This window comes from Rousettus aegyptiacus, unplaced genomic scaffold (assembly GCF_014176215.1).
Source record: "Rousettus aegyptiacus isolate mRouAeg1 unplaced genomic scaffold, mRouAeg1.p scaffold_m13_p_1, whole genome shotgun sequence".
Taxonomy (NCBI): Eukaryota; Metazoa; Chordata; class Mammalia; order Chiroptera; family Pteropodidae; genus Rousettus; species Rousettus aegyptiacus.
Window position 1 is genome coordinate 24,101,248 of NW_023416284.1, and position 17,220 is coordinate 24,118,467.

The 17,220-nt window shown below is 39.8% G+C and overlaps 1 protein-coding gene across 4 annotated transcripts in view; it reads right to left on the minus strand.

Moving 5' to 3' along the window:
- The window catches only part of INPP5B (inositol polyphosphate-5-phosphatase B), a 44,502-nt gene that overhangs the window by 10,616 nt on the left and 16,666 nt on the right, over positions 1-17,220 (minus strand). For all 4 annotated transcript variants that reach the window (XM_036231955.1, XM_036231951.1, XM_036231964.1 and 1 more), the window contains 7 exons: positions 7,655-7,751; positions 6,137-6,304; positions 5,175-5,276; positions 4,258-4,372; positions 3,782-3,898; positions 2,954-3,141; positions 1,354-1,465 (listed from right to left, as the gene is read on the minus strand). In XM_036231955.1, the coding sequence (XP_036087848.1) occupies positions 1,354-1,465; positions 2,954-3,141; positions 3,782-3,898; positions 4,258-4,372; positions 5,175-5,276; positions 6,137-6,304; positions 7,655-7,751 (899 nt within the window). The remainder of the gene's footprint in view (positions 1-1,353; positions 1,466-2,953; positions 3,142-3,781; positions 3,899-4,257; positions 4,373-5,174; positions 5,277-6,136; positions 6,305-7,654; positions 7,752-17,220) is intronic.

Genomic DNA, 17,220 nt, shown 5'->3' on the forward strand with positions numbered 1-17,220 from the left:
CCATCTGTAAATTTTGGATTTATAATAGAATCTGCCTCATAGGATTGTTGGAAAGATGAACTGTCAATTTAGAATAGTGCTTGACACATTTGATAACAGCTAGTGCAATAATTGTAGGAATACCTTCCAGATCACACTCTCAGCAAGAGATAAAAACCATCCCCTCCTCACCCCAGAGCACCCAGATTGGCACTAAGTGGACTGGTGAAGAATTGTCAGCTCTAACACTGAAGACAACAGTTGCCAAAATGTGGATTCCTAATATACACTATTAAAAAAAAAAGCAACAGGAAATAATAAAAATGTAGGTATTAATATAAACTGATGCTTCTTGAATGGGTATATATAGACCTTAAAAACCATCTGAAAAGCAGAAAACATTCAAAACAGGTAAAATTAGCTAAGGAAAGACCAGAAAAGAAGGCAAGAGGAGATAAGTATTAAACTCCCTAAGAAATTAGAATGCCTCAGTTCAGAATACAGAGGCAATAATAGATACAGAACAAACCAGGTTAATGCTAAAATGGGGATTAAAGGGAATTTACCAAGGAAAGGGCTAAAGAAAAAGAATGGGTTAAATAAGAGATTAGTTCATGATGAAAGATATAACAAAGTTGAGGGGTTTTTTCCTTCAATTGATGTGCACTAGGGGAAAAAAGATATCAGAAAGATTTTAACTAATAAATACTAAGGTTCTTAAAGGGGGACACAGACTAAAAAGAAAAAGGACTTTAACATTCTGAACAATTCCTACAACTTGAACAGGTTTTAAATCTATTGAGGAGTAGCCTGAAGAGGGTCAGAGAAAAACAGATTTCTCTTGTCCTGTGAACACTCTGAGACAGAAACGCTAACCCAAAGAATGGCAGAAAAAATAAAGGTTGCAGAACTGATTCCCGCTGGAAGGAAAGAAAGCCACTTGAGGAAAAAAGAGTTGTATTCACACTGGACAAGTCTGGGGAGGAGATGGAGAGGAGAGCAGGAGGCACATCCAAAAAATTAGTAAATCGTTTTCGATATACCGAGTATCTCCTTCATAAGAAGCTGGGTACCCATTTAGCCCTAACTTGAATGAATAAATGAGCACACAGAGACAGGGGAGAGAGAGAGGGAGAAAGAGCGCATGCTCCAGCTCCCAAGAGAGACTAGGTACCTCAAGGGACAAGCTGATGGGGAGACAACTGTGCAAGAGGGAGATGCAGGTGAAAGAAAGATTTGGCTGGACGTTAGCTCTTCAGGGAAACCTCCCAAGCTGAGGAAGAAGAGGCTGAGAGTTGGGAAGCCAGGCTTTTCTCTGCCCTGACAGTGTGAGGACAGCTGCCTGAAAGGGCACAGGCGGCCAGCCATCCATACCTGGTCATATGCATACAGGGTGTGAAAGGCCTTCTCTTCGATGAGCTTTTTTACTTTTTCCACATCCAGTTCTTCTATCCTGTAGTTGAGGTCCCCCAGCCACAAGATCACACTGTGAGGACAGAGCACAAAGGTCACAGGGTTTAGTAGGAACTTCACCTGTCTTATACAGTGGGCTTCTCACAAAAGGACCCTGAAGCTTAGACTCTGGGGAGCTGGGTGGGAAAGTGACTCAGCGGCTCGGAAAATTTTTTTCTTTTGTTATCCCATTTAATACCATGTCTAACATGCTGGTTACTCAATTACTTTTGTCCAGGTTCATTATAAACCACCTTGAGTCCTCCTTGACTATTTTATTCTTGTATGATTGGAAAGATAGTCTAATAAAATCTAAAAGTAAGACAATTTTTACTTTGTTTCTGGGAAGAGGCAAAAAGATCAAGTATTAGGAGCCATATCAATAAGCCAGGGACCCCAAAGTAGATGATGCCATGATGTTGCCTCTGCCTTCATGCATACTCTAGTCCACAACACACTCTCAGCCTTTGTTTTTAGAGCTTAGTTCCTTTGAAACAAAGCTCAATCTTCATAGTGGAGTCTGGGTTTAACCACTACTATGGCATCGGCTGGCTCTATTTGCAGTGACAGGTGTTTTATTATACTGGATGCTTTGGGAGAAAGATAACTGAATGCTCCTAGATGACATCACACATCTCATGAAGTCCAATATTGCTCTATTAGAAGCCAACGACAAAGTCATTGAGAAAATCTACACAGCAGTACACACATCAAAATAAACGCATCCACAAGCTAAAAGCGGACAAACTGACATGCAAGCTGCAACCTTACAAACTAGGATGCTGCAAGTTCAGCAGAACGGAAGACACACTCCCTGCTAGGTTCCCTGGAGAAGGAAAGCCATCCTGTCACCTTCCAGAATACCAGTGAGCTCAAGATAGTTCCACCATGGCAGCAGGCAGGATGAGAGGCTTGACTCTGTATACTCCCTGGCAGACACCATGGCCCAAGTGGTTTCTTCCTCTTCATAAAAAAAGTGACACAAGCTTCAAGCGTTATTGTCAAGTGAAATTCTAATGCCTTGAATTTAGACATATAGGAAGTTTTAGCGATAAAGAGAATAGACCAAAATTAGCACAAGATGCTCCAAACAGCTGCAACTATAGCTTTATAAAGTTGAATCAAGTGGTATGAAAGACTAAGTGAAAGCAGACAAAGGCAGTCATTCTCCATTACATATGCTTTTGTTAAGAAAAGACATAAAATCCTAAAACATACTTCTAAAACCTGGGTTTGAGATGCTTGCTCTTTGGTTGCTTTCTTTGGATGCTGTGTCAAGGCGGACCCATATTAAAATAAATCTTATGTATTTTCCAGGGACAAGTGATTCAAGAACGATCCTAGAGGTCTGCCATATGATAAGTTAGGAAATTAAGCATTTCCAAGGGACGTAATCCATATGTAGACCAGAGTTGGCTAAAGTTCCCACTCCAGCAGTGGGAAGCCGCCTCCAGTTACCTCCCTCACAAAGTAGAGAGCCCACAACTCTAGTGAACTGTTTAAGAAAGAAGCCCAGACTCACTCATGCTTGCTGATGGTGAGAGGAGGAAGGCTGGGGTCAACCTGACAAAACTGCATTCGAGAACAAATGTCTTTATAGTCCTGGTTTCTCCTCTCATACTCTTCTGTGTGGGCTGCCAAGTGAGAATTCACAACGCAGATGCTGGTATTGTGGAACTGGAACCTGATCGCCACTCCTCCTTTGTTACCCTATGAAAAGGAGCCCCAAAAAATCCAATTCACAACATAATTGTGTTAGTCGTTGAAACCCACAAACTTTCTAAATGTTTTCTCTTAATTAGTCTTCATGATAATCCTCTGAGATAAGTAAAGCAATGTTATTGTCTGTACTTTACAGGTAAGAAAACAAATCCGAGGGGCAGAATGACTAGCTAGTCCGTGGCAAAGCTGAGTCCACTTTTCACTAAAGCACAGGTAAACCACATGCTTTCCCTTCTCCACAGGAAGCTGAAGTCTTGCAGTAGAACCTAAAAGCAGGACTTTAATAGCCTCAAGAAGAAGAGGAAATTGCAAACCTATTATCAGTATTCTTTCTTTTCCTTGGCGACCTAATATAGCTTCTTCAACCTATTTCATGGATTAGACAGGAGGCTCGACTAGAGGCTCTAGGGTGGCATGAACATGAGGACATATGTTAGCGTGGCAAATCAGCCATCCAGTCACCCAAGCATGATTTATAAAAGATCTGCTCAAACTAGTCCTGATTGAGGGTAAAATTCAACTTGTAGACAAGCACCCACAAACTGGGATGCATGCACAATGAGAAGTAGAGTCAAAACCTTAGAGACCAAGGGCCTCGGTGTGCCAAACATACCAACCAAGAACTCACCATCCTCCCCATGATGCCTGTCCCCACAGTCTCAGCTTCCACTTCTGAGATGTGCGCTGCATGCTCCTGTTTGACATATAGCAGCAGCATAATCCCAACCAGTCGGATGAGCTTCACCTGAAAAACAGAGTCAAACATTCACATCATGGCATTAAATAGAAGATGAGAACAGGAATAACTCTCCCAAAGAAAAAAGTGGTCTCAAAGCTGGCTGACAGTGTTAACCCATTTCCCTCTCCACAGGAGGGCCCAGGATAATCACCTGTTCAACTCACTGAGCTTGCTACATGATAAACTAAACAACCTACAAGTGCCAAGCCTGCATATTTCCCACCCATAGGTGCCTCTTCTGGAGCACCTGGAACTGAAAATAGCAGGATAATTAGGACTAGCTTATAAAAAAAAAAGTGAAATACTGTCTTAGAATTTCTCTTCGTGGCAACCTAAAATTCGAAGGTCTCTGACTCCTCTCTTACCTTTGCATACTTGGCATCTGGATGAAGGCTCTCTGACACGGCTTTAAACCACTCTTCCTCCTTGGGGGTATCGTGGAAGAAAAAGGCCTCTTTGCTCAGATCGAGCTCCTGGAATCTATTAGGAGAAGCAATCAGTCAGACGGCAGAGAAACATAATGTACAAGATGACACATTCTCAGATTGGTTTAGGCGCATAAATCCTAGCTTCTAGTTAACTGCAGGACCCTCAAGAGGAAAGAAAAACAAAACACTTAGAGCCAAGGGTCTACATGCTAAGCAACTTACCAGTGCCTTCACCAGCAGCAGCCCATTTCTTCTTCATAACCAGCCTGTGAAGCAGTTGGAAGCATCTGCGTTTTCCATCTGAGTTCACTAGTTCATACAAGCACCCAGTGGCAAACGGGTTCAAACCCACGTCTGTATAAATACCAATTTCTAGGTCCTTTCCATTTTCTCATGCCAGCTTCTTTACTGCCCTCTCCCATCAATAGTGCCCAGTACAGTGGTAAGGAGACAGTGTGTGTGTGTGAAACAAAAAGGACTGACTGAAGGGGCTTTTTTTTTTTAAAAAAAAGCTAACTTTCTTCTCTGGCAAAAGATAATTTTGTTTTGTGACCAACAAAATATTAAAAGTCTAAGCAATGAAAGTCAATTCAAGGTGCAGTGATATTAACAGAAGACTGCACTAAAAAATAAATGTTAGCATTTAAATGCCAAGCGCATCACTTTTATGCTGCCAGAAATTTATTTACTCTGAGGAAGAACATCAAACAGGAAAGCTGCTGTTATTAAGCACATGTTATTTTTCCATTCCTTCACCTGCTGTGAAGACTCATGTGTATATTGCTGTCCCCATTCCTTCGACCACAGCTATACACTCCCGAGAATGTAGAGGCTGCTGGAAGAGAAGCACTCACCCTACACAGTATATATCTGGGGCCTGGATACCATGGCTTAGCCAGGGCTGGAGGCATTCCTTGGGGGACTGTCCATTGACGTTGTATGTTCCCACAAAAAACCTGTCACCAAAGAGAATCAATCAGTCACTCGGAGGACTAAGGAAATGACAGGAGAAACCAGCATTTTATGCTGGTTTTAGTCTCTCTGGAGTGGAGTTTTAAAGCATAAGAAATGTCACATCTAACCTAGACTGAGGATTGTAGCACCAAAGGGTGACTTGCAGTCTGCCGTGGTATTTGCTACTTTTGTGATAACGTCAAACACTATAGGCCTACTCTGAACATTCCTACTTAGCTTTAATAACCATTAGAGAGCCACAACCCATAACACGATTTACCCCATGTATGCTTCGGAAATGAAAAAAATGAAAAGTACCTTGATGATTACTTCCAGAAGGAAAGTAACAAAAGTGTTTACCATAATTGACTATTTCTGCCCCTAGAAGTAATGTCATTTTGTCTTATAATCGCAATGCCATGATTTAAGAAGATCAAGCAGAATTCTGCAACCTTTATTCATTTAACTTTCTGTCTAAAAAGATCACCAAACGCTAACTTCATTTTACTAACTTCAATTTAAATGACTTTCTTCAAAGGCCTAGAATGACAATAGGATACACGAAAATCAGGATATCATTCCTTCTTCTGTACCCATACAGCTCTTCAAATATTTCTGAAACTATTTGCAAGTTGTGTCACTCCCACTCCACCACGCCTACCACAGTGCCTGGCCAGAAAAGGCACAAAATAAATGTCTTCTAATAAAGAGTGAAAGGAATCACTCATTTAGGAAATGATGAAAGAGATTCTGTGGTAGGATTTGTTTCCAAATCCAGAGTATAGGGAGAAGTGCTTAAACTTCAGAGGGCTGAATGATCATTTTGTTTTGAGAACAGCCTAAGACCCAGTTAGTTAGTTACCTGAAGTTCTGGATATAGGTATAATCCTCTTCTTTCTGCACTAGATGTGATTTCACCATTGTATCTCTCAGTCCAAACTTCTGCATTGATAAAATATGAGCCTTGTCTGATACCGTGATAGTGGATGAGCGAACCATGTCGGTAATTTCAGACTTGGATTTATTCTGTCTAGAAAAACAAAAACAAAAAGAAATTTATCATATTTTGACAAGACTTCCATGACAAAATACATAAATATAAAACTAGAAGTTTCCACACACAAGCATCTGAGTCACAGAAGACTAAAGAAGGCTAAAGTAAAAGTTATTTGCTAAAATAATAGTGCTTCTATGTGGAATTAAGTAAGCTTATATGCTGTTGATTATATAGTACACTGGTCCAGAGATCTGATCATAAATTCAAAGAAGGGGACCTTCATTCTTCAAATGACAAAAATGAGCCCCGACATCATCAATGATTCAACCAGCTGGATGGTAGCAGAGTACAGATTAGAACCCAGATTTGACAGTGCTCTTTCTGGACTCTACTGCCTCACATAACAAGACTATAAAACTATCCAGATCCTTTGTCTTGATAATTCTACTTTATCTCTATGCCACAGAAATAATCAAAATAAAAAGGCGATGAAAATTTGTATTTCATTATTTGTATAGTTTTAATAGTCATATTAAAAATTATTTGAATGCCAACATTAAAAGTTAAGCAAAATTTGACATATTTACTTAACAGAATCCTAATAGCTCAAGAAGCTTTTGCTGAAAATTATTTAATGAATTAAGATATACTGAAGTAACTGGCACTTGAAGTTCTGACACTGAATAAATGCCACATAAATGTTTGATATTATTATTGTTATGTACATACTATTTAAGGCTAAGTAAAAATGTATCTATGTATCCCAAGAATGCACAAAAGTTAACTGAGAATGATGGGTCTAGCTACATTTAAGGTTCAGAGATTATTCATTGCTGCTTAAGTGCATAATTAAAATATTAACACAAATAAGGGAGTAGTTATATCTTGACCAAATAATTCTAGCTATGATCAGTAGAGGGCACTGGAGTATAGACTAAATTTAACAGTACCTCAGTTAAATAAAAAGAGTAAACAAAAATGAATAAAAGTATCTTTAGAGTCAGAAAACTCCTAAAAGAATGGGAGGGAGAAATCAAAACATATCTAATCTCCTAAATTTCTAAGGTAAGGTTAGACTGCCAGTTTCTAATTCTAGATTTGCTACTTGCTAGTTCTGGACCTTGGGTGAGTTATATAACCTTTCTTCTTCACCTGTTTTCTTAGCTGTAAGATAGAAAAAATAATAGTATCTACTCACAGGTTAAAATAAGGTAATCCATGTAAGTGCATGGTGCCTGGCACACACAGTAAGTGCTCATTAACCATCCAAGTTTTCTAAGGCCGGCTATCCTGGGACGACTGACATCCACAGTAATGGTTTCAGTTCGATAATGAGGAAAACCTCGGTCCTAAGAGGTGCAAATGAAGGAAGAGCTGCTTTACCTTGTGAGCAAGCTGTCTGGCTTATCCTGACCCCGGAAGCTTTGGTCCACAAGCAGGCCTTTCCCGTCTGGCCTCAAATCATCAGACTGAGAACCACCTAAAGGGTGGGGAAAAGAAAGCAAACATACTTACATACTCTTTAATATACAGACCACAGCTTCTCAAATCATACTATGAATTCATGGCAGTCCATTCACTGCCCAAACGCACAGGAAAGGGCTATGCTGGTGTCTGAGTGAAGCTCCAACACAGTGTACCAAAAGGAAAAAAAAGTATTTCATCTGGATGTCTTTACTGCTGAAAAGTAACTCTCACGGTGAGTCTGACTCCCTTTTCATGGAGACAGAGTGCATTACAGAAAGAATAAAGCTATGAAATCTGCTTTAGACCTAAGTTCTATCACCAGCTCTATCGTGTATTGGTCTTTGATTTGGGGCAAGTCATCTATCCTCTCCTAAGCATAGTAATTTGACCTGTCCTGCCTTCCTCACAGGTTTATTGTAGGGATCAAATGGTTGGCATGTGAGTAGGCACTTCGAAAGCCACACAACATATTATAAAATATAAGACAGTGATCTGATTACCATTTACTGCAACTGAGACTTCAATTCCAAGGGAAAAAAAGGCAAGGGTCAGAGATATAAAACTGAAAAGGGTCTAAATGCTTTAGAGAATGAAAAGCGCTTGTCATTGTCAATTAATAGCCTTGAAAACCAAAGAGCCCAAGGAATTGCAACAAAGAAATATTTTGGGGAAGTTGTCAAATCAAGATAAAACTGAAAAGGAAAATTAATCTGCCAATAGCTTCTCTCCTCCTTAAAAGCCAGATCTCTTGTCAACAAGGAATAGCATGAAGAGACCACAGAGAAATGCTTCTTCAATTTACAAGTTAGAAGGAGCACCAGTGGCATGAAACGTCACTAAAGTTTGCTCTGAAGTCTATTACTTAACATGAACTTTTCGACCATGCATTCACATGATCCAGAACAAACAAAAAAAATTTGGAGTTGAAAAGAAAACACTATCATTTAAACACGAAAACACTTACATGTCAGTGCCTCCAATGAATCACCAAGGCCTTCCAATCTTGCTTCCTAAATGCCTCTCAAATCAATATATTCCAATCCCCAATGTCACTATACTAGTCCAAGTTACCAACATCTTCCTGAATGACTTCAAAAACCTCAGCTAATCTCCCCACCTACGTTTTCACTCCACTCTCTCTAACTCAATCTCTACACTGTGGCCAGAGCATTTTTTGAAAAAGGAAATCTGATTGTACCACTTAAAACCTTTTAAAAGCTCCCTATGGGATAAACTCTGACCCCTTAATATGGCTACCAGGTCTCTTCCCCATCAGAATCCTGCCCACGTCTGGCCCTCTACCTCCTTGCACACCATACTCAAAATATATTAAAGTTACTACAATTATACGAAGATCTCATTAGAAACTGACTTCCTTCTTCTTTACTCTGCTTTACACAGTGGACTCCAACCCATGCTGTGGCCAGGGTCAGCGAACTTTCTGTGCAGGACCAGAGAGAGTAGATGTCCTAGACTTTGCCACACATATAGTCTCAGTCAACTATTCAGCTCTGCTATAATAATGCAAAAGTAGCCATGAGCGTGGCTGTATTCCAATAAAACTTCATTTTGTGGTCACTGAAAATTGAATATTATATAATTTTCACATGTCACGAAATATTATTCTCTTTCGATTCTTTTCAAACATTTTAAAATATAAAAACTATTCTTAGTTCACAGGCTGTACAAAAGCCAGTAGCAGGCTGGACTTAACCCCCATTGTAGGCCACATCTTAGAAGTCATTTCTTCTAAGAAGCCTCTGTGACCCCTCCTAGACTGGTCAGATGCCTTAACACCGGTGTTCCCATAGCTCCCTGTACCTCTCCCATTGTGGCCTCGACTGCTTTGTATTGTAACTGTTTGTCCCCCCAGTTAGACTGTAAGCTTATTGAGAACAACACTACATCTAATTTATTCATAACTTCATCACCATCATCCAGCACACCAGCTGGCACATTATGATCCCTCAACATTTCAACAGAAAATACTGGATGAACATGGATTCCTTATGTGCCTTATATATAAATATATACCATCAGTATTCTTTTGAAACGTTTCAGGTCATCTTCTCATTGTCTTCAGCATACAGAAAATAAAAAAATAGAGGGAAAACTAGAATTGGTTGTTTCTAGACTTCTACGACCCCAAGATTAGTTCATTATTTCTAGAAACCAAATCCCTGCTGGATTCTACCTCTCTTGCTTTACTCTCACTGAGCCCTCAAGCTTAGAGAACCAATGTATTTGAGTTAGTGAATGGCATACAGGGACACCTATTAGAATAGTTAAAATTTAAAAAACTGACAATACCAATTGAAGGCAAAGATGTGGAGCAACAGTACCTCTCATTCACTGATTGTAGGAATGGAAAATGGTATAGCAATTTGGCATTTTGGCAGTTTCTTACAAAGCTAAACATAGTCTTACCATATGACCCAGCAATCACACTCCAATGTATTTACTTATTTGAAAATTTATGTCCATATAAAAACCTGCAAATATTTATAACAGCTTTATTCATAATCGTCAAAAACTGGAAGCAACCAAGATGTGCTTCGACAGGTGACTGGATAAACAAACCGTGGTACATTTATATAATGAAATATTATTTACCAATAAAAAAGAATGAGTTATCAAGGCACAAAAAGATGTGAATGCACATTAAAAGCATATTGCTAAGAGAAAAAAAGGCAGTCTAAAAAGGCTAAATACTATATGATGCCAATTATATAACACTCTGGATAAGGCAAAACTATAAAGATGGTAAACTGATCCATGGTTGCCAGAGGCTCGGGGGGAGGGGATTAAATAAGTGAAGCACAGAGGACTTTTTAGGGCAATGAAACTATTCCGTAAGAAACTGTAATGGTGGATACATGATATGCTCAGTCTGTTTCAAAACCCATAGGACTTTACAGCACAAACAGTAAATGTTAATGCATGTTAATGAAAATCTTTAAAAATCATTTCTGAAGTCAGGGGATCCTGGAAAAAATGACAAAAGAATCTAACTATATTGTAAATGTATGAAACAACCTCACTGAAGGGGGTAGAAGAAAAAAATGCTTACCTAAGTAACTTCCAAAATGAGTGGAGTATGTAAGACTAAAAGCGAAAGCACTGCACTCTAGCTGATGATGCTGTTGATTAACAATTCTGACACCTATACATGTACACTGGAACTGAACAATTAAGTAAATGGGTGGTGGACCGCGGGAGCCAGATTTCTCACTGTTGGGGTAGGAGGTTCCAGATAAGCAGGAGGAAGAAGAAAGGATGCATGTGGTAATGGACTAGATAGTGTTGGAGATATCAGTATAAACTCTTGTTTACCTTAATATAAATACAGATGGTTACATACAGAAATACACACTCTCAGACACAGGTAAATACATGCACTTGTATTTCCTTACTTTGTCAGCTAAGAGAGCCTAGAAGCCAAGAACACACCAGTAGTAATGGCCACACTTAATGCCCAAGTCTTCGTTTCTAATATTATTTTCTAATATAAGGAACCAAGGCCCCTTGAGCTATGGTTATGCCAGGAATGGAGGAAGAAATATAAAAGATGAGCCTGGAGCAGTTTGTAGTACCAGAAAATAAGAAAGTGCTCAAACAAACAAAAACAAAAACCCCACAAAGATGAGAGTATATCAAAGGGACACAGGAGCCAACTGAAAGAGCTCCCATGGCCACAGCTGGAACAATTTGAGCAACAAAATATAGTAGTACTGGATTATAATTTAAAGCACAAAATAAATACTCATCAGTCCATAATGATATAAATAATTGAATAAAAAAGAGAAAAGACAAATCTATGATGAATTACAAATAATTTAAGTAAATATCCTGCCTTCAAGGAGGTGAAATGCAACTCCCCACTCCTTAAGTATGAGCTGCACATAGTGACAGTTTGGAAAGGGGGCAAAAGGCTAAGTACAGTGGAGAAACCTGACCAGCACACTTCGACCAGGTGCTTAAGGTTCACACCAGCGGTGATGAGTCCTGTTGATAGCACATCTTACAGGATGTGATGAGGATGATATTTTACTTCTGTTGTCTCCCTCCCCAAACCTACAACCCCAATCTACTTGTGAGAAAAATACCAGACAAATCCAAATCGAAGGGCATTCTACAAAACACCTGACCAGCACTCCTCAAAACTGTCAAGGTCATCAAAAACAAGGAAAGTCTGAGAAATAGTAACAGCCTAGAGAAGCCTAAGGAGACATGATGACTGAATGTAATGTGGTACCCTAGGCGAGACCCTGGAAAAGAAAAGGGACATAAGGTAAAAACTAAGGAAATCTGAATTAAATATAAACTTCAGTTAATAATAATGTACCAATATTCATTCATTAATTGTGAAAAATGTGCCATAACTAATGTAAGATAATAATATTGGATATATGGGATCTCTTTGTACTATATTTACAATTTTTATGAAAACCTAAAACTATTCTAAAATAATACCTAAAAAAAAAAAAATGTATACTGGGACTGAAATCAAAACTCTTTCAAAGGCTTATCTAGTTTCTGCCTCATCTCTCATTCTCTTCTCGACCCTCTGCAATTGGGCCTCTGCTCCCCACTACAGTTAAGTCCTCACTTAATATCATCAGTAGGTTCTTGAAAACTGCCTTTAGGAGAAAGAGCATATAAGGAAACCAATTTTGCCATAGGCTAACTGATATAAACAAGAGTTAAGTTCCTACAGCGTATTTCTGGTCACAAAAACATCACCGAACTTCTTAATAAAGACCCAGCAGCTCAGTGTGCAAGGTGGGGACCCATCCTGGACAGGACACACTTCTATCTCAGGGCCACTCACTCCCACCCCGACACTCACTCAGACTGGGACAATTCAGACACTTCAGTTCACCTCACACGCACATCTATGGGATGAGGGATGAAACTGGAGTCCCCAGGGAAAACCCACACAAACATGGGGAGAACGTGCCCCCTTCACACAGACAGTGGCCCTGGCAGGGAATCAATTTTCTTCTTCTCATTAACATTATAATGAAATGATGTTGAACAAAACAACATTATTCAAGGACCTGCTGTACCCCACTACAACTGCTAGTGTTGTTACTGATAACTTTCATGTCGCCAAGTCCAGTGGTCAATTCCCAGTTTTCAGCTAAGTCCACTTTGACTTCTTTAGCCCCACTTAATAGATGACCATTCCCTCCTTCGGTAAACACTTTCTTTAGTCCTCTTTTTCTCTACCCACCCCCATCCCCAGGAATGACTCCAGGCAAGGTCCTAGGGTGACCTCTTCTCCACGTAAACTCTTTCTCATTTAGGTGATCTCACAGTTTTAAAAACCACCTCCATGGTGATGCTGATCACACCCAAATTTATATTTCCAGCCTGGATCTTTTATCTGAGCTCCAGAATCTCATATTCTGCTCCTCCACTTAGCCTTCTTCTCAGTAAATGGCACCATCATTCAAACAGCTGTTCAGAATAAAAAACTAAGACTCACTTGTAACTCCTTTTTTTTTCTCTTATACCCACATCTAATTCATAATCAATTCAGTCAGTTGTACCTTCAAAAATATACTTGGAGTCTAAGGCCGTGCCACTCTGAACAAGCCCAATCCTGTCTGATCTTGGAAGCTAAGTAGGGTCAGGCCTGGTCAGTACCTGGATGGGAGATCAACTAGGAAGACCAGATGCTGTAGGCATAAAAAATATAAAATAAGAGATTATAAACTGACGAGGTCCTTGCAATCTGTGAGGTCAATCAAGGGTTGCCTCACCTAAAATATATATATATATATATGGAAGTTCTCACTAAGACTACGATGGCAGATTCCTAACTGTTGTTGAGCTTCTGTGCTTACACTCTTATGGTTAGTTTTTCAAACAAGAGCTACAGTGAACTTGGAAAAAAAGAAAGTATATTACTACATCAGATGAAGTAACTTCCCTGCTTAAAACTTTCAAATAGCTTCCCAGGCAGTCAGAAGAGACTTGATGCAGCCCTACCTAACCTGGCCTCCACACCTCTCCGGCCTCCCCTACCTTGCTCTATGCTCTACATCACTCAGTTTGATCTTGGCACATTTCTTTTTTCACTGTTCCTGCAACATGTCAAGCTCATTCCCAACTCAGGGACTTTGCTCTTGCTGGTCCCTCTGCCTGGAATGTTTTTCCTCCAGATCTCCATGTTGCTCACTCCATTTCATTCAGGTCCCTGCTCAAATGTCAGAAGCTCTCTCTGACACCCCATCTAAGCAGGCCCAACTGTCCCATATCACTCTATCCCCTGATTCCAGAGGTTCCTGAACTTTCTTGGTCTGCAGCATCCTTACTGTCTCAATAATTTTTTCAAAGTGCCCCTAGGCCCAAAGAAATACCTAAGAGTTCTGTTTCAGTAGATAGGGCCAAATAAATTACTAAGTATGTAAGCCCTAATGACTTAGTATTAATTCAAAAATAATAATACACATAAATAGAAAAAAATAGTACTTCTATTTCATTTTGAATGAACACACCTACCTACTAATGAGATGTTGGGTATCACACAACTTCTCAAACCTTGGAATCAGAGTGGAGAACACACAACGTTCCATGTTGATTTTTGCATGGTATTTGTTTTTAACCACAGCAGCCACCAAAATATCCAGCTTCACAAAGGTATGATGTCATCAAAAGGAATGCAGCACCATTTAATGTTGAAACTGTTTATGACTTCAAGATAGAAGTCTGTCTTGTGTTGCAAAAGATGTTAAGTATCCTGGGTTTACCTTCGGAATTTTAAATGTCCCACAGTGTCCCTCTGAGTTCATTGGGGAGCCCACGCAGCTTCAGCACACAGTTTGGGAACCACAACCTTGCTGTCCACATTTTTCCTCTTAGTATTAATACTATTTGATGTTATATCTTATATGTATTCCTTGGTTTATTGGATGATATTTCCACTAAAATGTAAGCTCTATGAGGCAGGGACTTTGTCTTCTGCATGCTATTTCCCAGGGGCCTAAAACAGCATCTGCTGCACTGTACGTCCACAATGTGTTAAATGCATGAAAATACCAGGAAACTTAAGCTGAAGTCTAGCTCTACCATTACTTTCCTGTGTGACAAGTTACTTCCTCTCTTTGAGTCTTAGTTTCTTCACCTATAAAGTAGAGACTTTAATATAAATACCTCATGGGGCTTTACAATATACAAAGGCAAATTGAGGTATAAGAGCTCTGTTTCTGCATGCCAGTGCTTTCACAGTGCTTTTTTAGGAGTTCCTACTAACAGCCAGACTGAAAGGATAAGTGATTTGTCCCTGTGGATTCAGCTTAGGTCCATAGTAGGCAGTGTACTGACTGGAAAATTGCCTTGCGGACCTACATCTCATCATCGTCTGTCTGTCTCAGGACTCAGTCCAGCAAGGACTGGAACATCTTCATTCCTAATTCTATGTATGGAAACTTTAAGGCATGGTTCGGGGATTTCCAGCCACTGGCGGTCTTCTCGGAATCTTTTCTCTCTTGAATCTGGCACGGAAGCTGGCTGTCAGCAGCTCTTCACCAAATTTACCATCACACAGTCCTACGGTTCCCTCTCTGGCCACAGCTTCCTGTCCTTCCTCCTCTCCTGCTTCCCCACTCCCGCTCTGCCCCTTTTCCAACCTCAGGCCACCAATCCTTTGTCACTCAGACTAAGAAGGGACATCTGGGATTTTTCCCTTCTTCCCATGTCCAGTCACCAATTCCTAAAAATCCTCTCTCCTAAATATTTTTATACCTGACCTTCTTCCCTACCCTACTGCTATGTCTTAGCTTAGGCCCTGAACATTTCTGGAATGCACAGAGATCTCCCTGCCTTCATTCTTTCCCCCTCTCACCCATTCTGCCAACGCCTAAAAGAAAACACAAATGTGAGAAGGTAATTCTTGTGCATAAAATCCCGCAATAACTTCCATCACCTTCGACTAAAACCCAACGTCTGAGCATTACATAAAAGGGCCTTTTTAGCCCCAGATTATCTTTCCAGCCCCATCTCCCACCACCACTCCTACCTCCCCTGCCCATCCCCCAACCCAGTCACACCAAAACAATTTATCTTTTTAGATGTTGCCTCCTTACCCCATCCCTGATCCTGCATGTATCTTAACCACCTTCAATCTAACTTCATATGGTAAACTTCGAACTCATCCTTCAAGATTTAGGGCAAGAGTCATCTCCTTCAAAAAGCCTTCTCTGGCCCTCTCCTTATATTCTCATATACCCAGTGCTTCCCTCTATCAAGGCATTTATCATAGTAGAACTGTACCTGTGTTTCACTCTTTTTATTTGTCTAAACTCTTTAGCTAGACCACAAGCTTCTGGGAGCAGAATCTGATGTTTTTTCCTGTGGTCCCCGCTGACCGCAATATATGGAACAAACCAAGCAGTCAATAAACACATTGACCAAAGAGCCACAGAGCAGAAGCTCACTGCCACTTCTGGATTTCTTTCTTGATGACCGCCTTTCACACCTACAACTGAAACCATTTCCCTGTAAGAGCCCACTTACTAAGTGAACCATAGTAACAATTGCAGCTTGATCTATAAAAGGGCAGAAGTGTTCTATATTTCTTGCAAGTTCTGTGCATTACACTGTATATCTTACAGAACCAAAATCTTTCTCACATGCCTCACTAGATAGACAACAATGACCTTTGGGCTACTTCCTGAGCACAGGCAGCAGTATAGCCTGATACAGATCCACCACCCCTTATTTGAAAAAAATAAGAATTGGGGCTAAGTGTATTTTGGGATTCAGAATTGGGGGGACTTTAGAAAAGTTGTATAATATATTGCTTGTGCAATATATTATACAACATTTGCAGCAGAGTCTGAGCCAACACCCAGTAATCAAAACTTTAATATTTCCACACTGCAATTTATGAGTGGTAACACTTAGTATGATAAATAAAGCCTATAAATAGTCTCATGTCAATTCAAGCAAGTCTTACTGCCAAATCGAGCTTGGGCCAAACTTACAAAAACATTTTTTCAGTCTTCAGAGCTTTAAGGACTTCAGAATGCTGATAAGATTGAGGATGGTAATGAACAGCATGGCCTAACATATCTGAATGTATCAGAAAGGACTGAAGTATATGTCTATGAATGTATATAACACATGTTTACAAACGTACATATATATTTATATAGACAATTATATATACACATAGGAAAGGCTGAAAGGGTATACACCAATTGTCAATAGTAGCCATTTCTAATGGTAGGATTTATTTTTCTTTTTGCTTACGGGTACTTTTTAAGTTCGCGATAATAAGATTTTTTTATGTATATATAATCTCGCATAGGTTTTGGAGTCAGACTTAGGTTCCATTTCTGACCTTGCCACTTACTAGCTGTATGATCCTGAGTAAGTTAACTAACTTCTCTTAGCTTCTACTTCCTCATCTGAACAAAGATAACAGTATCTACCTCATATGGTTGCTGTTTTCCTTTCCTATGGTTAACTCA